The 25,072-nt window shown below is 37.3% G+C and overlaps 1 protein-coding gene and 2 long non-coding RNA genes across 10 annotated transcripts in view; all 3 read left to right on the top strand.

Moving 5' to 3' along the window:
- The first annotated feature begins 1,983 nt into the window (after window positions 1-1,983).
- Window positions 1,984-5,222, top strand: LOC128634525 (uncharacterized). The gene is made up of 5 exons (XR_008397721.1): window positions 1,984-2,141; window positions 3,473-3,546; window positions 3,755-4,030; window positions 4,124-4,189; window positions 4,287-5,222. It is a non-coding gene; the product is annotated as an uncharacterized LOC128634525 (long non-coding RNA).
- Window positions 5,223-7,255: 2,033 nt separating this feature from the next.
- Window positions 7,256-10,417, top strand: LOC108274202 (uncharacterized). 2 transcript variants are annotated; one of them, XR_006983513.2, is made up of 6 exons: window positions 7,256-7,274; window positions 7,420-7,531; window positions 8,657-8,730; window positions 8,940-9,215; window positions 9,339-9,374; window positions 9,472-10,417. It is a non-coding gene; the product is annotated as an uncharacterized LOC108274202 (long non-coding RNA). The 2 variants fall into 2 exon arrangements; XR_008397720.1 differs by lacking the exon at window positions 7,256-7,274 and having other exon boundaries at window positions 7,401-7,531.
- Window positions 10,418-18,363: 7,946 nt separating this feature from the next.
- fdxr (ferredoxin reductase) overlaps window positions 18,364-25,072 on the top strand; it is a 43,441-nt gene continuing 36,732 nt past the window's right edge. For 2 of the 7 annotated variants that reach the window (XM_047159249.2, XM_053685227.1), the window contains exons 1-2: window positions 18,365-18,973; window positions 21,741-21,835. In XM_047159249.2, the coding sequence (XP_047015205.1) occupies window positions 18,895-18,973; window positions 21,741-21,835 (174 nt within the window). In that variant the 5' untranslated portion in view covers window positions 18,365-18,894. Of the gene's footprint in view, window positions 18,974-20,615; window positions 20,937-21,740; window positions 21,836-25,072 lie in introns of those variants that run through there. The other 5 variants (XM_053685225.1, XM_047159248.2, XM_017483392.3 and 2 more) reach the window with 5 other exon arrangements.

The raw sequence follows: 25,072 nt of genomic DNA, 5'->3' as shown, positions 1-25,072 counted from the left end.
TCCTCTCTTCTAGACCAGTTACAATGTGACTTTGTGACAAAGTGACAACCTTCACTAGTTTAAACATGTGATGCTACTTTTAAAATAGAAAGAGCTGATCTGCTTCACAGAACTGAGTAGACACACTTTGCACACTTTCTGTCTGACAACCTTCACTAGTTTGAACGTGTGATGCTACTTTGGCAGGTCGTATATAATTCGTAGTCCTGGGACAAAAATGTTTTTGACCTTCTCAAACCCTGGTAGTCAGTAATGGAATGGGGACACTAGAGAAAGGCTTAGGAGAGAGTGATGCTGAATTATTGTTTCTTTTTCTCTTTACGCACTTATCAGTGCTTTCCTTGGCGAACTCACTCACTATTCATAAAATGTAGCAAAATTCAGACAATTTTCTGTGCAGTGTACTGGAACCTAACCAACCAATAAATGCTTAAATTATTAACCACTTTCATGACAACACAGGATTTTGTGACAACACACAATTCTTGCCATCAAAATCAAGCAACTGAAGTTATTTACATGAACGTTATTGCAATGAAAGACCATTTTGTTTGAGCAGCTACACTCTAGAAATAATTGCTAGAAAGCAATGTGGATAAAGCCTGAGGAATTGTACTTCTAATAGTATATGCTTTCAGTGACAGAAGTAAAACTTTCCACAGAGACTTTCACTTTAACTCAGGAGTCATGGTGCTAGACTTCTTGACTATAATTACTACACACAATTCCTGTTAGCTTCAATGTAGTTATTGAATAATTTTTTATTAAAATTATATGCATTAAGATCAATAATGGAACAATAAGCTGGGCCTTTTAATGAGTTAACCACCGATAATAATGGTAAGGCACACTCACTCCCTCTTGTGGACATCTTTGGAGGGAGGGAAGGAAGGAAGGGAGGAAGGAAGGAATGACCAACAGAGAATGTGTGGATGAGTAAGTGAATATGAGATTAAAGCAGTGAATGAATGCGTGAGTGATTAAATGAGGGACAGGGTGACGTTTGGTCATTTTCCATATGCAATAGCTCATATAGAGAGCATTCAGATGGTCTTAAAGGTTTAGGATCTTACTGTATTAGTGTTTTCTAGTGCTAAAAGGTTTAACCATTTTGTTCTGTTTTCACTTCTTTAAACAGAATAATTGTTCCAGTTTCCATGAGACTCTCTTCTTATTTCTCATTGGTTCCCTTTTCTCTTGCTTTCCTTTCCTCTAAAGCTGATTCCATCATCCAGGGGCATCGAATTTAATAGGGACGCTAGGTCCTGGGCAAGCCTAAATGTTAGATTGTGTGTGTGTATACTCTGACTTGACATTCACACACACACACACACACACACACACACACACACACACAAGCGGACATTAGGAGCTACTTTACAGCAAGTCAAAGTGTAAATCATTTAAAATATTTTCTTAATTTCTAATGTGTATACTCAACAACAATGATAATAATAATACTGAACTAAGCCATAAATGTTTTCCCTCAATGTTCATGTGGCATGCATCAATGTGTTATTTTGTCGGGTCAGGTGACAGAAGCAGTCCTGCCAGGTAGTGTCTCAGACAGAGTAAGAAGTGAGGCAGGTGGAGAGGTGGGGTCACAGGTGAGGTCGAACAATGACATGGTGATATGTTAGTAGTGAGATTCAGTATTGTGACAGATGTTAGGCTGATGTACTGTATGGTTCATCTAAGTGTGTTTGAAATGAAAATTTTGAATAAACACATGTTGTTCTGTCTGCGGACTGTTTACATATCCCCAGCAATGTCAAAATCAAACCTACGCTCTTGCCATCATCATGCTCATAATTATGTGGTTTTGACCTATTTGTTTCCTGTAATTTTATAAGGTGGATGCAGTGAGCTACAGATGTAGAGGCAGGTAGGTGTGAGGAGTCTGTGCATAGACAAACTGTGTGAGAACAGGGTTGTTTTTTGCTTTGTCTCTTAATTTATAAGAAAAAAACATCCCCATGTGCTGTACATGTTAATCCCCTCACTCCACCCTGTTCCTGTGCTAAAACAGGCTTGGTGTTGAAAGTGAAAGTTTGGGAGGAGCCATATAGAGGACCAGAGCTCTGGAGGAGGACAAGTCATTGCTGAGTACTCTCTCAAAGTAGCAGCAACACTCACAAACCGTAAGTATCTGCACGATTTCTTTATAAGCTGAGTTGATAGGTTATAGTTCAGTGAGATTTTTTTCCCATAATGCTCAGGCGGAACTGGTGTATTTCTAAAGGAAAGCTTAGAGTTAGATCAAGCTGAATGATATATGCAGAAGTCAGTGTGCTCCAAAATGATACTGTATTTAAAGTTACTATCTGAAAGTGTATTTATTATTATTATTATTATTATTATTATTACTACTACTACTACTACTATTTGTTTGTTTGTTTTATTTTTTGCAATGATGATTATTGCACATTATCTTGGTGTATTGGCTAAAATGCTTTTTTGGCATGTTTAGAAGCAGAGCAAGAGGAAAACTTGAAGTTCTATGAGAGAGAGAGAGAGAAAGAGAGAATGAGACAGAATGAGAGAGAAAGAGAGAGAACGAGAGAATGAGAGAGAGCGAGAGAGAGACAGAATGAGAGAGAGAGAGAAAAAGAGAGAATGAGAGAGCGAGAGAGTTCACACGGTTTTTGTTTTTGTTTTGTTTTTTGCTTGTTTCCTGCTGATAATATAAATATGGACCAAATAAATATTGATAGACCTACTACTAATAATAATAATTCAGTGGCCCATCTTCAATTACTTCTTACTTATTTCTGAAAAATCTACATTTTCTGTCGTTTTGTTTGTTGTTAAATGTGTGCGCTGCGGTGGACAGTACATTTCTGTTCTTTCATTTCACTTGGCGAAGTGATATGGAACTGTAATGCAGTCCAGACCTGACTGGAACTACTTTAGCTCTGTATTTACTGAAAAATAATTGCCCACCTCAGTACGTCTGTCAGCCAATCGGAATCGAGAATTCACCGTAGCTGTGGTGTAACCGCTTTTCATTTATATTTGGGTCACATATATACTCATCTGTTAATATCAGAAATCCGCTGTCAGTCAAAACAAGTCTGCATATTTATAAGTGCACTGACCTTACCATGATATATTGATATTGCGTTGGTTAGACAGATTTTATTTCTGAATTTATATGCTCTAAATTGTGTTTGTTTGATTTATATCATTAATTCTTAAAACCCAAATTCCGATTGCAGCTTAACCTCTGGTTATTAACGCATCACGAGGCTGCACACAGCTGTTTTCTCAAGGAAGTTGGCTTAAGTATCTTATCATGAGTTTAGATGTATAGTTAAAATGTAAATAATCTGTTATACAAAGTCCAGTATGAAAGCTTACCCGAGCTCCGGACAGTGCAGTAATAACAATAGTCATGCATGACATAATGGGTATGAACACACTGTCACGAACTGGTCTGTAATGTGAAAGGAAATATATGATGTTGTTCTAGGAAAGAGGTCATGGCTGGAACATGTCTTATTCACTGTGTCCTGATTCAAGTCCTGCTTATCACAGTCTATGCTCGTAAGTAAAATTTATTCTTATTCAGATGAAAGTTTCACTACTGAGCCACATGCTCAAACACCAAAGGTGGATGAAGAGTGACATCTGTGCATTGTGTGTGTGTGTGTGTGTGTGTGTGTGTGTGTGTGTGTGTGTGTGTGTGTGTGTGTGATGCTATTACACTTTATTAACCTTTATTTTATTTTATTTTATTTTATTTTTTCTACAGAATTACCAACAAACTGTACAAATCAAGCTACCACTGAGGGAAAACCAGTACATCTAACCTGCAATGTCACATGTAAAAAATGTGAAACACAGAGTTATTTTTGGAAGCATGGAGAAGCTCAAATCAACTGCAGTAAAATGCATAACTTTCCAAGTGGCAACAGTCATATATTTAATTGCACAATTGAAAGTGCATCAGCGAATCACAGTGGAACATTTACATTTTGGGTACAAATGAAAGAAGGAATTGGTGAAACAGAATTCAGCGTGACCATAGGTACTTTTCTTTTGTTGTTTTATAAGATATATACCTCTTGTGTATGACTGCAGAGCACATTGTTAAATTTCATTTCATTTTCTTTTCTGACAGAGCGGCCTGCTGCTAATCTCACCACACCAGGTCCTGTTTCTACAACCAATTCTCACGCTCATAAAGGTACTTTGCTTTCACTGTGTTCAATGGACATAATTTATTTGCTGCAAGAGATGTGATGTGGGCTTTAAATAACACAATGATTTTTGTCTTTTCACAGGGAAACTTGAGAACCCAAAAAAAAATCCTGAAGTTGCCTTGGCTGTATTGCTCATGATTTGTCTTGCCTTGTGCATCATTGTTGCAGTTTTGTTTATAAGAAATAACAACTGTAATATGTCAGCAATATTCACTCGCAAAATGATCACAGAAACTGAAGTAATATAATCCCAATACATACAGTAGTTGTGACACTGTGCCAAGCTCAGAAAGATAAGCTTTCTTTATGTCAGTCTCTGTCATGGCAGAGGGACAGGATTAAGGAAATTAAGGAAAAAGGGGGAAATGTACAGTTAAGGGGAAAATATAATCCCATATATGTAGCAGATTCTTTTCTTTCTTTCTTTTTCTAACGCTTCATTTCTAGTTTCAGTGAAATATTTATCTCTTACTTATCACTGTGTGATGCTTTTCAATTGCTAATGGACTGGTGTGAACTGACTCCTTTTCTGATTTTGAGATTTTGTGGGATCTGTTTTTAAACATCTGTGGTGATTTTTACCCGTAGCTTTTTTTTTTTTTACAATTATTTACCTTCTCAGAATGAAAAAGGTAACATACCGTACAAACATTTCTCACTGCTGTAATATACTCGAGAACATGTTGTTTATACCGTTACTTATATAAACACAAATATATAGTATTATAATTAATGGTATATAATTTTTAAGGACAACTGTTGTACCTTTGACAACAAAAATACTTGTACAGTGCTTTTTGAGAGAATATTGAGAATGAATTGTATTCTGTGATTTAATTTTATTTTTTTTATAATAATAATAATACATTGTGGAGCAGAACACTGAATAGACTTTGGTGTTGCACTTTTGTGTACTTTTGTATATTGTGTATTCTGTTGTATTGCCAGTTCTGTTGTATTGTGTGCTTTTTTTTACTGTAAATGTGAATATATTAATAAATGTACAGAATTCACGTATTTCTTGGGTGTTTATAATTCTACTGTGATGAGAATTTGCTCAAGCAATGATATGCCAAAAAAAACGTAAAATAAGACTGGTGAACATGTGCATTCATGTGCATTCATGTCCATCAGCACAAAGCCAGATCAGTGGGAAGTGGAGCAAAATTGTTTACTTCAATGCAGATGTTTTTGGAATGTCACAGAGGAACGGGAACATAAAATGCAGATTAAAAATCCAGCTGTAACAGATGTCCCTTTACAGTGTACATCAAAGAAATAAGTTTTCCTCTCTTCTAGACCAGTTACAATGTGACTTTGTGACAAAGTGACAACCTTCACTAGTTTGAACTTGTGATGCTACTTTGGCAGGTCGTATATAATTCGTAGTCCTGGGACAAAAATGTTTTTGACCTTCTCAAACCCTGGTAGTCAGTAATGGGAATGGGGACACTAGAGAAAGGCTTAGGAGAGAGTGATGCTGAATTATTGTTTATTTTTCTCTTTACGCACTTATCAGTGCTTTCCTTGGCGAACTCACTCACTATTCATAAAATGTAGCAAAATGCAGACAATTTTCTGTGCAGTGTACTGGAACATAACCAACCAATAAATGTTTAAATTATTAACCACTTTCATGACAACACAGGATTTTGTGACAACACACAATTCTTGCCATCAAAATCAAGCAACTGAAGTTATTTACATGAACGTTATTGCAATGAAAGACCATTTTGTTTGAGCAGCTACATTCTAGAAATAATTGCTAGAAAGCAATGTGGATAAAGCCTGAGGAATTGTACTTCTAATAGTATATGCTTTCAGTGACAGAAGTAAAACTTTCCACAGAGACTTTCACTTTAACTCAGGAGTCAGGGTGCTAGACTTCTTGACTATAATTACTACACACAATTCCTGTTAGCTTCAATGTAGTTATTGAATAATTTTTATTAAAATTATATGCATTAAGATCAATAATGGAACAATAAACTGGGCCTTTTAATGAGTTAACTACCGATAATAATGGAAAGGCACACTCACTCCCTCTTGTGGACATCTTTGGAGGGAGGGAAGGAAGGAAGGAAGGAATGAGCAACAGAGAATGTGTGGATGAGTAAGTGAATATGAGATTAAAGCAGTGAATGAATGCGTGAGTGATTAAATGAGGGACAGGGTGACGTTTGGTCATTTTCCATATGCAATAGCTCCTATAGAGAGCATTCAGAAGGTCTTAAAGGTTTAGGATCTTACTGTATTAGTGTTTTCTAGTGCTAAAAGGTTTAACCATTTTGTTCTGTTTTCACTTCTTTAAACAGAATAATTGTTCCAGTTTCCATGAGACTCTCTTCTTATTTCTCATTGGTTCCCTTTTCTCTTGCTTTCCTTTCCTCTAAAGCTGATTCCATCATCCAGGGGCATCGAATTTAATAGGGACGCTAGGTCCTGGGCAAGCCTAAATGTTAGTTTGTGTGTGTGTATACTTTGAATTGACTTTCACACACACACACACACACACACACACACACACACACACACACAAGCGGACATTAGGAGCTACTTTACAGCAAGTCAAAGTGTAAATCATTTAAAATAATATTTTCTTAATTTCTAATGTGTATACTCAACAACAATGATAATAATAATACTGAACTGAGCCATAAATGTTTTCCCTCAATGTTCATGTGGCATGCATCAATGTGTTATTTTGTCGGGTCAGGTGACAGAAGCAGTCCTGCCAGGTAGTGTCTCAGACAGAGTAAGAAGTGAGGCAGGTGGAGAGGCGGGGTCACAGGTGAGGTCGAACAATGACATGGTGATATGTTAGTAGTGAGATTCAGTATTGTGACAGATGTTAGGCTGATGTACTGTATGGTTCATCTAAGTGTGTTTGAAATGAAAATTTTGAATAAACACATGTTGTTCTGTCTGCGGACTGTTTACATATCCCCAGCAATGTCAAAATCAAACCTACGCTCTTGCCATCATCATGCTCATAATTATGTGGTTTTCACCTATTTGTTTCCTGTAATTTTATAAGGTGGATGCAGTGAGGTACAGATGTAGAGGCAGGTAGGTGTGAGGAGTCTGTGCATAGACAAACTGTTTGAGAACAGGGTTGTTTTTTGCTTTGTCTCTTAATTTATAAGAAAAAAAACATCCCCATGTGCTGTACATGTTAATCCCCTCACTCCACCCTGTTCCTGTGCTAAAACAGGCTTGGTGTTGAAAGTGAAAGTTTGGGAGGAGCCATATAGAGGACCAGAGCTCTGGAGGAGGACAAGTCATTGCTGAGTACTCTCTCAAAGTAGCAGCAACACTCACAAACCGTAAGTATCTGCACGATTTCTTTATAAGCTGAGTTGATAGGTTATAGTTCAGTGTGATTTTTTCCCATAATGCTCAGGCGGAACTGGTGTATTTCTAAAGGAAAGCTTAGAGTTAGATCAAGCTGAATGATATATGCAGAAGTCAGTGTGCTCCAAAATGATACTGTATTTAAAGATACTATCTGAAAGTATATTTATTATTATTATTATTATTATTATTATTATTATTATTACTACTACTACTACTACTATTTGTTTGTTTGTTTTATTTTTTGCAATGATGATTATTGCACATTATCTTGGTGTATTTCCTAAAATGCAGAATGAGGATAACTTAAAGAAGTTCTATGAGAGAGACAGAGAGAGAGAGAGAGAGAGAGAGAGAGAGTGACAGAGAGAGAGAGAAAGAGAGAACGACAGAATGAGAGAGAGAGAGAGAGAGACAGAGAGAGAGAGAGGGAGAGAACGAGAGAGAGAGAGAGACAGAGAGAGAGAGAGTACGAGACATAATGGAGAGCGAGAGAGAGAAAAAGAGAGAACGAGAGAGAGAGAGAATGAGAGAGTGAGAACAAGAGTGAGAGAGAGAGTTCACAGGATTTTTGTTTTGTTTTGTTTTTTGCTTGTTTCCTGCTGATAATATAAACATGGACCAAATAAATATTGATAGACCTACTACTACTAATAATAATTCAGTGGCCCGTCTTAAATTACTTCTTACATATTTCTGAAAAATCTACATTTTCTGTCGTTTTGTTTGTTGTTAAATGTGTGCGCTGCGGTGGACAGTACACTTCTGTTCTTTCATTTCACTTGGCGAAGTGATATGGAACTGTAATGTAATTAATTCTTAAAACCCAAATTCCGATTGCAGCTTAACCTCTGGTTATTAACGCATCACGAGGCTGCACACAGCTGTTTTGTCAAGGAAGTTGGCTTAAGTATCTTATCTTGAAGTTAGATGCATAGTTAAAATGTAACTAATGTCTTATATAAAGTCCAGTATGAAAGCTTACCCGAGCTCCGGACAGTGCAGTAATAACAATAGTCATGCATGACATAATGGGTATGAACACACTGTCACGAACTGGTCTGTAATGTGATAGGAAATATATGATGTTGTTCTAGGAAAGAGGTCATGGCTGGAACATGTCTTATTCACTGTGTCCTGATTCAAGTCCTGCTTATCACAGTCTATGCTCGTAAGTAAAATTTATTCTTATTCAGATGAAAGTTTCACTACTGAGCCACATGCTCAAACACCAAAGGTGGATGAAGAGTGACATCTGTCCATTGTGTGTATGTGTGTGTGTGTGTGTGTGTGTGTGTGTGTGTGTGTGTGTGTGTGTGTGTGTGTGATGCTATTACACTTTATTAACCTTTATTTTATTTTATTTTATTTTTTCTACAGAATTACCAACAAACTGTGCAAATCAAGCTACCACTGAGGGAGAACCAGTACATCTAACCTGCAATGTTACATGTAAAAAATGTGAAACATGCAGATATTTTTGGAAGCATGGAGAAGATAAAATCAACTGCAGTAAAATGCGTAACTTTACTAGTGGCAACAGTCATATATTTCATTGCATAAATGAAAGTGCATCAGCGAGTCACAGTGGAACATTTACATTTTGGGTACAAATGATAGAAGGAATTGGTGAAACAAAATTCAGCGTGACCATAGGTACTTTTCTTTTGTTGTTTTATAAGATATATACCTCTTGTGTATGACTGCAGAGCACATTGTTAAATTTCATTTCATTTTATTTTCTGACGGTGCCGCGTGCTGCTAATCTCACCACACCAGGTCCTGTTTCTACAACCAGTTCTCACGCTCATAAAGGTACTTTGCTTTCACTGAGTTCAAAGGACATAATTTATTTGCTGCAAGAGATGTGATGTGGATTTTAAATAACACAATGATTTTTGTCTTTTCACAGAGAAACTTGAGAACCCAGAAAAAAATGTTCCATCTAACGATCGTTCACCTGAAGTTGCCTTGGCTGTATTGTTCATGATTTGTCTTGCCTTAGGCCTCATTGTTGCTGTTTTGTTTATAAGAAATAAAAACTCTAATATGTCAATTTCATCAATATTCACTCACAAAATGATCACAGAAACTGAAATAATATAATCCCAATACATACAGTAGTTGTGACACTGTCCCAAGCTCAGAAAGATAAGCTTTCTTTATGTCAGTCTCTGTCATGGCAGAGGGACAGGATTAAGGAAATTAAGGAAAAAGGGGGAAATTGTACAGTTAAGGGGAAAATATAATCCCATATATGTAGCAGATTCTTTTCTTTCTTTCTTTTTCTAACGCTTCATTTCTAGTTTCAGTGAAATATTTATCTCTTACTTATCACTGTGTGATGCTTTTCAATTGCTAATGGACTGGTGTGAACTGACTCCTTTTCTGATTTTGAGATTTTGTGGGATCTGTTTTTAAACATCTGTGGTGATTTTTACCCGTAGCTTTTTTACAATTATTTACCTTCTCAGAATGAAAAAGGGAACATACCGTACAAACATTGCTGTAATATACTCGAGAACATGTTGTTTATACCGTTACTTATATAAACACAAATATATAGTATTATAATTAATGGTATATAATCTTTAAGAACAACTGTTGTACCTTTGACAACAAAAATACTTGTACAGTGCTTTTTCACAGAACTCACTGTAATATGTGATTTAATTTTTTTTAATACTAATACTAATACTACTAATAATAATACATGGTGGAGCAGAACACTGAATAGATTTTGGTGTTGCAGTTTTGTGTACTTTTGTATATTGTGTATTCTGTTGTATTGCGAGTTCTGTTGTATTGTGTGCTTTTTTACTGTAAATGTGAATATATTAATAAATGTACAGAATTCACACAGTTCTTGGGTGTTTATAATTCTACTGTGATGAGAATTTGCTCAGGCAATGATATACCAACAAAATGTAAAATAAGACTGGTGAACATGTGCATTCATGTCCCTCAGCACAAAGCCAGATCTGTGGGAGGTGGAGGATGTTTATCTTGGGGTGGTTTAGTAGACATTTATAAAGATCACAACAAAAATGTTTACTTTTATTAATGTTTTTAGAATGTCACAGAGGAACGGGAACATGAAACACAGATAAAAATCCAGCTGTAACAGATGTTCCCTTATGGTGTACATCAAAGAAATATGTTTTCCTCTCTTCTAGACCAGTTACAATGTGACTTGTTTAAATTTCATTTTAATATTAAATATCAGGGTTGAATGCTTACCTGGATGTCATTATCCTTCTGCCTCAGACAGGTAGAGCTAACTAGTGGGAAGTAATTGAACATCTAACGCTCATGATGCTGATTTTGATTTTCAGACATCTGAAATTTGTTACCTCTCGAAGCCACAAAAGTTGCCTGATGGAAAACTGAGAAATCTCACCAAGCTTTGGTTCACTCCACTTATAACTGACCTTTTGATGTATTTTGTATTGGGTTCTCTGGAACATTGATGACCTCTGAGAGTGTGTTAGATTTAACAGGTCGCTTCAAATAGAAAGAGCTGATCTGCTTCACAGAACCAAGTAGATACACTTTGCACACTTTCTGTCTTGACAACCTTCACTAGTTTGAACTTGTGATGCTACTTTGGCAGGTCGTATATAATGCGTAGTCCTGGGACAAAAATGTTTTTGACCATCTCAAACCCTGGTAGTCAGTAATGGGAATGGGGACACTAGAGAAAGGCTTAGGAGAGAGTGATGCTGAATTATTGTTTCTTTTTCTCTTTACGCACTTATCAGTGCTTTCCTTGGCGAACTCACTCACTATTCATAATCGTTAACAAAATGCAGACAATTTTCTGTGCAGTGTACTGGAACATAACCAACCAATAAATGTGTAAATTATTAACCACTTTCATGACACTACAGGAATCAGTGTCAAACTATAGTTCCCAGAACTCAAGACAAACATAGCCACCGAGAACCAAAACACGCAACCATCACAGGGTGCATCCCAATCAGCTCTTTAGTCCGGTAATCAGTGCACTGATTTTGAAGTCAGTCATCTAAAGAGTTATTTCAATCACAAAATCCTGTTCCCTTACTGGAAATGTCATCATATTTTCTGAAGACTCAGCTCAAATAAAAGTGGCAATAAACACTCAGCCAGCTTTGTCTACAAACATAAGTAGCTTGTTATCATTGTGATTATTTACATGAGTGATTTTGAACTTTATTTGACATTCTATACATCGTTTGCTTGATTCTAATGACTTCTAAGCGTTTAATGATTTTGTAAAAAATCAGCTAGTTAGCCCACAACTCAAAGTATCATGACTGAAACACGTGTGATTAAGCTAACAAATTCATCCATCCATGCATTTTCTGTACATCTTATCCTACACAGGGTCGCAGGGAGCCTGGAGCCTATCCCAGGGAACTCAGGGCATAAGTTAGAGGAGACCATGGACAGGGTGCCAACCCATTACAGGGCACAATCGCACACATTCAAACACTACAGACAATTTAGAAATGTGAATCTGCCTACAAGACATACCGTTGGAATGGGGGAGGAAACCATTGAAGCGCGATGAGAACATGCAAACTCCGCGCGCACAGGGCAGAGGCAGGAATTGAACCCCCAACCCTAGAGATGAAAGGCAAACAGCTTCACTAGTTGCGCAAATGTGACAGCAGGGCTGTGTGACTGTGACTTCCCCAAACTGGAAACAAAAAAGAAAGCTCTCAGCTGCTCAATCATACGCATGGCTTCTCCAGACTACAAAATGTCCTTTTATATGTTAAATATCAAAAGGGTCATGCCAGCCAGACGTCATATCAAAAGGCAACAAGTCTTTGTATTGTGCACTTGCCACCATTTGGCTTCATCTCAAATCTTAACAAATGATACAAAGAAAACTCCTCCTAACGCAAAATTCCTAAGCTTCTAGGATAAAGTCATTTGTATTTCTGTATGCAGAACTGAGATTTGTTCATAAAAAAGGCTTTCAACTGGAAAACATGTACAGCAAGGGCGATGCACATTCCCATTTTAATCGCTATTTAGGAATTCTAAAACCTGCAAGAACTGGATTTTGTCATTTGAACCTGCATCTTGTTTTCATGTTTGGAAGCTGTATTGACAACAGAGCTCCAGAAATACAGTTTACCATGCCAATAAAGCAAATCAAATTGAAATTAGGTGCTTAATTGAGAGATTAAGGGTGTTTTTTCTGTATTTTATGCTTAAAGTAGTTTTTCAGTGCACTTCTTTGGATTTCTTTGCTTTCTTCCGGCGTGTGTGTAGTGTATGAACCACAAAGTTTGCACTCAACCGTATTGTAAACCATCCATCAGGTCTGATGCAATAGCATGTATTTTGTCTTGGTTTTTGAAAGACAGTTGATTTTATCTATTTTTATGAGTGAAACTGAGGCTTGTTGGGGCTTGTAATTTGGTGGTGGAGGCTGATCTGGGTTCTTATTACTGTTACTTTCTATTGGTTCAGTTTTCTATTGGTACTTTCTTCTAAAGTTCACATGTAAATTCATTTTTAAATAATAATTTAGCTACACTGACAACTCTAATAAATTATATAAATTATACTCAGTGGGAGCAATAACATGGCAATAAAATACAATACTCAATTGTTATGAATAATAATAATTAAAATAAATTATTAATTCAAAACAAACAGCAATGCTAAGAAAAGACACTTCATACTCTTTAAATATGTAACCTATTATACTAATACTGTCAAACAAACAAGCAAACAACTTTTTTAAAAACAAACAAACAAACAAAAAAAATCAGCCACACTGAAAGTTCAAGGAAACTGAGAAAGTAAGCAAAAATGATTAAAATGAGAAGTAAAAGAGAGCACAGAATGGGAAGAGGGACTGATACCAGACTTCGGGTAAAACATGTGAGAAACAACTGCATTTGAATATAATTAAAATATTCCCAACACAACACAAAATACAGTCCACTCCAAAAGTACATCACGTGCAGTTCTTTTTTCTTCTTCTATACACTGAAGACATTTGAGTTTGAGATTATAAAGTGAATATCAGACAGTAAACCAGAATTTCAGCTTTCATTTCTTGATATTTGCATATACATGTGCTAAACAACTTAAAACATGGCACCTCTTGTATCAGACCACCCAATTTTTATGTGAATAAAAGTATTGGAACAGAACACAAAAGTGAATGCAACTGCAGCAGGAGAACTGGTTATAGGTGCAAGTCTGATGAGATCATGGAAGGATATTTGTGGGGTTTTTTTTTTTTTTTTTGAAAGCTGAGACAGTGCAATGTTGCAGCAATATTAAACGCAGGGGGAAAAAAGATCCATAAGCAGCTTATTATCAATTATTATGAATCGTTATTCAGGAAAGCAGCTCATTCATTCGGTCATCAAGTCAACTTTGATGAAAAGATTAATTCTTTCTCCAAACTTTGGCTTTTCCATCACTTTGGTAGAGGTTCATCTTGGTTCTAGAACTTTTGTGGCTCATCTCTGTATTTCTATACCAATTCCAGTCTAACCTTCTGATTCTTACTGCTGAAGAGTGGTTTGCATCTTATGGTATGGCCCTTTATATTTCTGCACCTGAAGTCTTCTTTGAATGGTGGATTATACTTCACCCCTGCCTTCAACCCTGCCCTTTCAAGGTTGTGGCTGATGTCACCAATTGTGTTGGGGATTTTCTTCACAGCTCTCACAATGTCAACAACTGGTGTTGTTTTCCTTGGCCGACCTGTTTGATGCATATCAAACTGGTCGGCCTGTTTGTTAGTACATCAGGGCATATTCCAGAAAGCAGATTATGAGACATACCTGGATAAGGTTACTCAGAGTAAGTGGATAACCTTAAATTTCAGTTCCAAAAATGGAGGTAATTTTCAGGGTATGCAAGTACATTATGTTCCAGGGTTACTCTGTTTCAGAGAGTTGACGGAGCATGGTGTGCCCTTTTGAAGAAGATCGTGGAAGCACAGATTATACAAGGTCTTTTTCGTCGTGAGAGGGTGATAAGACCACATATAGATGTGTTTTCATATCCAGAAGAATATTTGCATGTGCATTATCGTTTTTCACATCAATCATTCATTTATTGAAACCCTACATATCCAGTGCTACACATCGTGCATCAGAGCTGAACACGGAGCACATTTTATTTATTGCCCTTCATTTTTTTTTTGCCATGGGGAATTTTCTGTATAGCATGGGTGATGCAGAGCATGTGGGAAAAGCAACTGTGCAGTTCATAGGCTATAAACATCTGAGACTCATCAAAGAGGAATTCGACAGTGGCGAGTTTGTCTGTTCTATGATATTCTATGAGACCATTTTATCTGCATATAGCACATACTTCATCTATCCATACACACGGCCATAACAACTTTAAATTTTATCTTTCAATCTCAAGTTTCCCACATGTCATTGGATGCATTGATGGAACCCACATCCCTATTAAAGTGCCTTCTGTCAATGAAGGAGACTATGTTCATAGGTAATCATTCCATAGCATCAATGTACAGGAAACTGTATATTGGTAAAACAGTATATAATGTTGGTAGTGAAATCTAAAGCTTAAGCAATTAAATGCCTCTCTCTACTGGTCTCCAATAACTACGTAAGATGTGATGTCATGTATCATCACCAACGTTGAGGTGAAATGGCCAGGGTCTGTACACGATGCCAGAATATTTCGGGAATATGTCGTTGTGTGATAAATTTGAACAGGGTATGCATTGCCTTAAACAATGCATTTAAAAATCATAGGTGATAACCAACTAACCGGCATTACAGGAAACTACAATGGTTACTTGTTGGGGGACAGAGGGTACCCCTGTCTGCCCTATATGATGACCCCCTACCCTGAACCTGAGCCTGGCCCACAGGCTCGATTTAACCTTGGTTATAGAAGGACACGGGCCAAGGTAGAGATGACCATTGGAATCCTGAAGGCCAGGTTTCAATGCCTGCATGGGGTCAGGGTCAGCCCAGAGAGGCCATGTGACCTCACAGCAATAATTATTGTGAAACACATTTTTAAAATGGTGACAGTGTTGATGGAGTGTTAAAGGATAAATGACTTAAAGCACTGGAAACATTTTACCAAGCCACTTGTGTCATGGGAGGTCGCTTACTGACGAAGTTCCCCCAGGAATACCATCAACTATGGGTCGCCCTTGATTAAGGGACAATGACAGCTCCTCAGCGTGCACAAGTGAAGGTGGTGGTGGACCCCCATGTGTTTTCCGGGCCTCAGCCTCCTTCCTGTTGGCTAAGTAGAACAGAGAGAAAATGTAATATAGAACACTATGGCAGTTACAGTTACAGGTTACAGTTTAGTGCAGCTTTTGATACTATTGGTCAAACTATTCTCCTTGATAGACTAGAAAATGTTGTTGGCATTAAGAGAGGGAACGGCCCTCTCCTGGCTCAGGTCTTATTTGATCGCTTGTTATCAGTTCGTAGATGTAAATGGCGACTTCTCCACGCGTACCAAGGTTAAATTTGGAGTTCCACAAGGTTCTGTTTTAGGCCCACTGCTTTTTACTTTATATATGCTACCTCTAGGTCAAATTATTCATAAACATGGAATTAGCTTCCAGTGTTATGCTGTTGATACACCGCTGTATGTTTCAGCAATGCCAGTTGACAGACAGCAACTTAATAAAGTTGAGGAATGTATAAAGGACATTAGATGGTGGATGCTTATTAACTTCCTATTACTTAATTCTGACAAAACAGAAGTATTTGTACTAGGACCACATGCAGCTAGAAGTAAGCTTTCTGATCACATAGTAACTCTGGATGGACTTTCCATTTCATCATGTGCAGCAGTAAAAGACCTTGGAGTGATTAGTGATTCCAGTCTTTCATTTGACCCTCATGTAGATAATATTACACTTTGTAATACACTTTATAAACACTTTACCTGACTGCTACCACTATAACTGCTATGTTCGTATTTGGTATAAGCTAATTTGCTGAATACTCAGTCTTAGCATGTTATGTTTACATTTATACCAGTTTTTAATTATATTGTTACTCCTTGGCACCTATGTTTTGCACCACCTGTATATCAGACACTTCCACACTAAAACTGTGTACTGTTCGGCGCTACACTGTCACTTACTGTGTCTATTGTCCTGTTTTAGTAGTTACTGTACTGTCCTGTGTTGTTAGCACACGTCGGCACGTGGACTTTATGTAGAATGTTTGTGGATCTTATTAGCTCTGTGTCTCATGTGGTTTAGTGTATTGTTTTGTGTAGCACGATGGTCCTAGAGGAACGTTGTTTCGTTTCACTGTGTACTGTACCAACTGTATATGGCTGAAATGACAATAAAACCACTTGAACTTGAACAATTACTAAGATAGCCTTCTTTCATCTCAGAAATATCGCTAAACTAAGAAATACAATGTCACTACATGATGCAGAAATATTAGTCCGTGCTTTCGTCACATCTAGATTAGATTATTGTAATGCCTTATTGTCAGGCTGTTCCAGTAGGAGCATAAACAAGCTCTAGTTAGTCCAGAATGCAGCTGCTAGAGTCCTTACTAGAACCAGAAGATATGACCATATCACCCCTATCTTATCTACACTGCATCGGCTTCCAGTAAAATCTTGCATTGATTATAACATACTACTATTGACCTATAAAGCACTAAACGGTCTTACGCCACAGTACCTGATCAACCTTTTGGTTTTCTATGATCCGCCATGCCTACTTAGATCAAAAGGTGCAGGCTATTTGTCGGTACCTCGCATAGCGAAGGGGGAAGAGCTTTCTCTTACAAAGCCCCACAATTAAGGAATAGCCTTCCAATTAGTGTTCGGGACTCAGACACAGTCTCAGTGTTTAAGTCTAGGCTGAAAACGTAATTGTTTACTCAAGCTTACCATGAGAAGACTTTGTTTTTCTTTACCTCCCTCTCCCTGTCTCCTGTCGAGCCACACATGATTTTATGGAGATGCTAGTGATCCTAATCCTTTCTGCTCTCCGGACCTGCCTGATCCGTTCGAATGCCCTACCTCTGGATGAAGTTCTCATCAACTCCAATTCCAGATGGACATTCTCACTGTGTTTGCTGTGACTACGGTTGCTTCTAAGGCCCTGTGACTGCAATTACCACATGCAGTTTTGCACTCGGGTCTCCTTTAGTGAACAGTGGACTAGTTCATCAAACAGACGTCATATAAAACCATAATGAACTTTCTTTTACTTTCACACTATCCGTTGTTGCCCAGATGAGGACGGGTTCCCTTCTGAGTCTGGTTCCTCCCAAGGTTTCCTCCTCGTATCATCTTAGGGAGAATTTATTTGCCACCGCTGCCACTGACTTGCTCAATTGGGATTAATTCACACACTTAAAATCTGTATCCTGTGTTTAGATGTTTCTGTAAAGCTGCTTTGAGACAATGACTGCTGTGTAAAAAAAAAAAAAAAAAAAAAAAAAAAAAAAAAAAAATTGCTATAGAAAGAAAATGGAATTGAATTGAATTTAGGAAGTTTATGAAATATTACCTTTTTGGAGAATGTTTTTGTGTTCATTTTGACTTTTGTGTTCTTTTTGAGTTTGTGTGTTTTTAAAATTATAAAATAAAATTATAAAATAAAATTAAAAAACAAACAAACAAACAAAAAAAATAACCCAAAAAAAAAAAAAAAACAAGATCACAGATAGACGTGTAAATTTGCAGTAATGCATTAGATAAGAAGAACAGGTCTTCTTGTGTCCTTGTTTTGATTTGTTTTTAGCCTTGGGACCTAATTCGAGGACGAACCACAGAGGAACCTTAACCCTAGGAACCTTTAAAAGTGGGGCGTCGTTGAACACGGATCGTTTTGAGTGGCGGATCTGTTTGAGTGTTATGATGCTTGCACAAAGTTATTCAGTGTATAATTTGTTTGCTTGTACATTTAGATATTTTTTGTTAATATGAAGTGAAGTAAAGGTTGGACAATCTGCATGAGCAACTGTAGCCTCGAAATGTCCGTTACCATGGGGTTGTTTAAAATTTAAACCCGGCTTGTCGAACAAAGTCCAGTTTATGCAACGTGAATGCAAGTGTAGCAGAAGAGGCGGTGACAGGAGCAAATCTGATGATCAAGAAAGGATATTAGCGTGGTTTTTTTATTTTGATTTGTTTGTTTGTTTGTTTTTAAAGCCGAGAGCGTGCAGTGCTGCAAAAATATTAAACGGAGGGTGAAAAGGAGGGTGATAAACAGCTTATTATCCATATTATCACTACGAATCGTTATTCAGCAAAGCAGCTCGTTCATTCATTCATTCATTCAATCATTCAATCAGTCATTCATTCATCAAGTTTACTGACTGAATGTTCAAACATGAGACACATGAAGAGATCCTTTCTCGCCTTGCACAGTCTCCTGCAGGAATCAAGATGTCCATGTGCTCTTACATCAGGTAAGTTTATTTGAAGTTTTATTCATGCCATTGACAACTTTGCAATTAAATAAACCCTGATCTCCTTCTCAGGAGTCGATTGTTTTGTGTATGAAGTTATTCAAATCCATCATTTTTCTCTGTGTGTTGCTTATTTTCTCTCTGTGTGTGTTGCTTATTTTCTCTCTGTGTGTGTTGCTTATTTTCTCTCTGTGTGTGTTGCTTATTTTCTCTCTGTGTGTGTTGCTTATTTTCTCTCTGTGTGTGTTGCTTATTTTCTGTGTGTGTGTTGCTTATTTTCTGTGTGTGTGTTGCTTATTTTCTGTGTGTGTGTGTGTGTTGCTTATTTTCTGTGTCTTATTTTCTGTGTGTGTTGCTTATTTTCTGTGTGTGTTGCTTATTTTCTCTGTGTGTGTGTTGCTTATTTTCTCTGTGTGTGTTGCTTATTTTCTCTGTGTGTGTGTGTTGCTTATTTTCTCTGTGTGTGTGTGTTGCTTATTTTCTCTGTGTGTGTGTTGCTTATTTTCTCTGTGTGTGTGTGTTGCTTATTTTCTCTGTGTGTGTGTGTTGCTTATTTTCTCTGTGTGTGTGTGTTGCTTATTTTCTCTGTGTGTGTGTGTTGCTTATTTTCTGTGTGTGTGTGTTGCTTATTTTCTCTGTGTGTGTGTGTTGCTTATTTTCTCTGTGTGCTGCTTATTTTCTCTGTGTGCTGCTTATTTTCTCTGTGTGTGTGTGCTGCTTATTTTCTCTGTGTGCTGCTTATTTTCTCTGTGTGCTGCTTATTTTCTGTGTGTGTGTGTGCTGCTTATTTTCTGTGTGTGTGTGTGCTGCTTATTTTCTGTGTGTGTGTGTGCTGCTTATTTTCTGTGTGTGTGTGTGCTGCTTATTTTCTGTGTGTGTGTGTGCTGCTTATTTTCTGTGTGTGTGTGTGCTGCTTATTTTCTGTGTGTGTGTGTGCTGCTTATTTTCTGTGTGTGTGTGTGCTGCTTATTTTCTGTGTGTGTGTGTGCTGCTTATTTTCTGTGTGTGTGTGTGCTGCTTATTTTCTGTGTGTGTGTGTGTGCTGCTTATTTTCTGTGTGTGTGTGTGCTGCTTATTTTCTGTGTGTGTGTGTGTGCTGCTTATTTTCTGTGTGTGTGTGTGTGCTGCTTATTTTCTGTGTGTGTGTGTGTGCTGCTTATTTTCTGTGTGTGTGTGTGTGCTGCTTATTTTCTGTGTGTGTGTGTGTGCTGCTTATTTTCTGTGTGTGTGTGTGTGCTGCTTATTTTCTGTGTGTGTGCTGCTTATTTTCTGTGTGTGTGCTGCTTATTTTCTGTGTGTGTGTGCTGCTTATTTTCTCTGTGTGTGTGTGCTGCTTATTTTCTCTGTGTGTGTGTGCTGCTTATTTTCTCTGTGTGTGTGTGCTGCTTATTTTCTCTGTGTGTGTGTGCTGCTTATTCTCTGTGTGTGTGTGTGCTGCTTATTCTCTGTGTGTGTGTGTGCTGCTTATTCTCTGTGTGTGTGTGTGCTGTTTATTCTCTGTGTGTGTGTGCGCTGTTTATTCTCTGTGTGTGTGTGCGCTGCTTATTCTCTGTGTGTGTGTGTGTGCTGCTTATTTTCTGTGTGTGTGTGCGCTGCTTATTTTCTGTGTGTGTGTGTGCTGCTTATTCTCTCTGTGTGTGTGTGTGTGCGCTGCTTATTTTCTGTGTGTTGTAGGGATGGGTGATATCTTATCGTTTGCGATATGCGGGTAGAAATTCTCCCCACAATAAGAATTAGTCTTCTCGCGATAATAACGATAAAGCCTAGTTGATGAAGTGTTTGAAAACAAGTATGGCAGAAGGTGAATGTGTATCTGATGAGTTGTTTATCGTTAAACGAGGAGCAACCTCTACAATCTGGAACTGGTTTGGTTACAGAAAGTCCGTTTTACTTTCAGATCAGTGTTTGTGTTTCTGAGGCTCTCAAGACTGCATGCAGCTGTCACTCGTAGCCAAAAACAGTGGTGAATGGCACTATATTTATATCGTCACTGATATTGTTATCGCAATAAATACCAGAAAATATTGTGGTATAGTTTTACATCCATATCGCCCTTCCCTTGCATGTTGCATATTTTTTCTGTGTTGCTTATTTATTTATTTATTTAGTTTGTTTGTTTCGTTTGTCTTGCAGCTTGTGCAGATTTCATTGCTACAGTTCACTAGGGTTATGGTGCTAGCATGCAAGGGTTCAAAGTACAGATGTTAATCTTGTGCACACACACACAATGCCAAGCCTTTAGGAGTTGCTGTAATGTTTTACACGCATCGTATAGACTTTGAAAGAATATGCATGAAAGATACAGAAATAGCAACAAATTATTTTAGAGCATTTTACTATTTAGGAAGTGTCTTCAGATCATCTGCCGCTGGTCTTCTCCATATTTGACATATTAAATGTAAAAACAGTGGAGCATGTTGCCAGCAAATTGTAAAAAAAAGTGTTTAGCTTTTACGCATCAAAGATCTGGAGCATGTTACCATTGAACTTTCCTCAGGCTCCATCAATCAGTGAACAACAACAAATAAACAAACAACAACAAAAAGCTTTTATTAATTTCCTTACTTTTCCTGACATGTTTCTTTTTCTTTACTTTTGTATTATTTAAATTATTGTACTTTAATTCTGTTTTTACACACTTTCTTTTTCTACTTTATTGTCTTATTTTCTTCTCCCTATCATTGCTGCTTATTATTATTATTGTTGTTATTATTATTATTATTATTATTATTGTTGTTATTATTTATTCACTTTGTCTCCTTTTCAGCACGAAGGCTGTTCTCCGCATGCGCATCAAGTCCAAAAGTGTGCATCGTTGGAGGAGGCCCTGCAGGCTTTTACACAGCACAGCATCTCCTCAAGGTTAGATTCTACTTATAATAACAAGATCTTATCTCTGTTAAATCACCGGCCAAATATAAAGAAACGTTCTACTTTGGAATGTTTCCCTTTCATCATGTTATTGCAAGTGACTTATTTGTTTATATACGACCAGTTGGTGTAGTGTAGGCCGTGATGTCTGTTAATGGGACATAGCTGGGAGGATGTGAAAGCGAGTATCAGGCTTTTACACGTGTTACAGTTCCATAGTTTTGTAATCTTGTAACCCTAAGCCAAAGAAAAATAGCTCACTGTACCTTTAATGTACTTATTGTGTGTGGTGTGGTGTGAGAGAGAATATATTGGAATATCATTTACTAATAAAAAGATTAATAAAAAAAAAAAAAAAAGTAATAGAAAAACATCTAAACCTTTAGAATGGATAACATAGGTAGACAGCAACTGATGAAGTCCACTCAAATCATGATCGAGGTCCATATTTTTTAGGGAATTTCTTTCTATATGAGCATGATAAAAAGACACAACTAAATAACAATGTTAATAGAGATATCGTGTTAAAGAAGTAAAATTACATGAAGCATAATGCATCAAACACTTACATACACAGGTCCATTATGAAACATGACCTTAATGAATGGCGGTTTAATTCATAGCCAAACAAGGATTCGGATACAATAGCATATAGAAGGAAGTGAAAGGACTTCTCAAACAAAAAGCAATCTGCCCTCCTACAAGCTACTCAAACATTGCTATCCCTAGAAGTGTTGGGTAAGAACCGACAATGTTGGCTTTCACTTCTGTGTTGCTGATTCTTTTCAGCCATTCTTCCCGGTTTCAACAAATTTAGTGTCCGAGCAGCACAAACTAGAAGACACTGTCCAACACGGAACACATTTGGAAATCAAAACACGGTTGTTTTCTGTAATCTGACACAATTTTTGAGTGGGGGAAAAAAATTAGTGGAGATGAATTAAAATACATGTGGACTTTAGAGTTTGAACTGTGAAACATGATCTATTTGGTTAGTATTCGTTTTCTCTGCACATTCGTGCGTTCTGATGCGTTAGAAAATTGGAAGCCATTTTTAGGCATCCAGAACTCATTCTGATCTGAAGATTACAGATAAAGAGTTGTGCCTTTTAAATGATTGATTTGTTTGTGCATGATAAACCCAGGGACATGACCTTAAAAGATAAAAGAAGGTTTTGGTTTCAGGTTGACTCTTATCCATCTTTAGCGGTTGCCTTTTAAGCTAATAACATTTAAAGCCCTGAATGGTTTAGCTTTATTGTGGCTTGCTGATCTCCTGACGCAATGTAGCTCATCACGAGGACGTTACCCTGCTGTTTATCCTCAGGATCACTCACAGCTCAGCTGGTGGAAGATATTTATCTTGCACATCTCTAAAGTAGTGTATTAGAGAACATTAGGAAACACAATGTAGTTCTATTAGTATGTATTTATAATGGTCTGTTTGTAGTTCATGGGTCCTTTTATCTTATTTCATATATTTTCTACCATTTTCAGTAATGTTTCTACTTTCATGCTGGATATATCAGACAAGAAAGAAAAGAATTCAAGAAAGAATTAAGGGAAATGTTGAAAATATTTACATTTCGAAAGTGTTAAAATGAACCCTTTTGATGAAGGGTCGTACAATTTGCACAGTTTGTCAGAATATTGTTTCAAGTGACTGTTGAGAAATTCAATGCTGTGTTAATAAACAAAACTGGAACATACCGTGACAGCAAGATCTCATGAAGCAGTATCGCCAGTATAGAAGTTTACTCAGCTGATGCTGGACTGCTATTTATCCTGAGGATCGCTCACAGTTCAGCTGGTGGACGATACTTTTCTTGCACGTCCTTAAACTGTAGAATAGTGTATTAACGCACTATAGTTCTATTAATCTGGATTTATTTGTTTGTGAGTCCTTTATCTAAATACACTGATGAAACGAAGCAACAGTCAACTTGTTGCATGTATTTTATTTATTTATTTATTTTTTTAAAGTTTTGCTCACCTGAAAAATATGTTAAAGAATATGCTAAATATATATTATAATTGAGGGACCAAAAAAATCCTGCAACAACTTGACACTTTTGTTTTGAGCCAAGGTAGTTGAATTAATTTTTTTTTCAGCATATAGTTTAGCATTTGTTGTAATATTCATAATTTATGGATAAATAAATGAAGAAAACTAAATAATTAAGAAAAAACATTGAAGAAATATTACAATTAGAATGCTAACACTTTACTGAAACCATCCATCCATCCATTTTCTACACCGATTATCCTTACTGGGTCACAGGGAACCTGAAGCCTATCCCAGGAGGCATGGGGCATAAGACATGGGACACCCTGGACGGGGTGCCAATCCATCACAGGCCACAATCACACGCGCATCCGTGTGTAGTATTGAAGAAGAGTATTAACGTTTGCCGCAGTGTCGAGGATTATTAAGATAAACGAGTTCATCTGGAGATACTGGAAGTGACTGCAGAAATTCCATTGCGTCAAAGAATGAAAAGAATATAATTTAACAATGCTGGTGAACAAAATGGGTTTGTTGACATGTTGAACAAGGTTATTGTTGGTTTTTACTCAGTACCTGTTTGAAAAAGAATTATTCTACAGGGCGTGGATTTTGTTTGAGGACGAAGGATCTCACTGCACACGCCATGCTATAATGCAATACATCGATAGAAGTTCACAAGAAGATCCTAGGGCAGTCTAGATCCCATTAATCTTTTCAAGAAGTAGAGGCATTTTTGTGCCTTTCCAATGATGGTGAAGGTGTGTGTGGCCAGGAGAAATCCTTTGTAGTGTTCACCCCCAAGAATTTGAAACAGCCTTTCCATTTATGAGCACTGGACTAAGGTCAGTTCTCCTTTTCTTCCTGAAGTCCACCACAATCTCCTTTTTTTCCTGGTGTTAAGGATGAGCTTGTTGTCAGAACACCAATTCAATTCAGTTTTATTTGTATAGTGTTTTAAACAGTGGACGTTGTCCCAAAGCAGCCTTACAGAACTGTATAACCTCTGACTAGCAATGGCATACATCATTAACTCCTACATGAATAACTATCTTTGAAAAACTGTGCTTGCCTTAGACCCTAAGATTACCTGCTCTGTCCGGTACCCTGGCTTAATCTAAAGCTGCTGGAGCCTTAAAGGCTTAGCTAATTTCACGTGCCTTAAGATCGAGTCTCCTATAATCAAAGCTCTTTCATGTTTCTCAGTGGGTGCTTCACTGAGG

Source organism: Ictalurus punctatus, chromosome 13 (assembly GCF_001660625.3).
Source record: "Ictalurus punctatus breed USDA103 chromosome 13, Coco_2.0, whole genome shotgun sequence".
Classification (NCBI taxonomy): Eukaryota; Metazoa; Chordata; class Actinopteri; order Siluriformes; family Ictaluridae; genus Ictalurus; species Ictalurus punctatus.
This window is presented reverse-complemented; position numbering and strand designations above follow the sequence as displayed.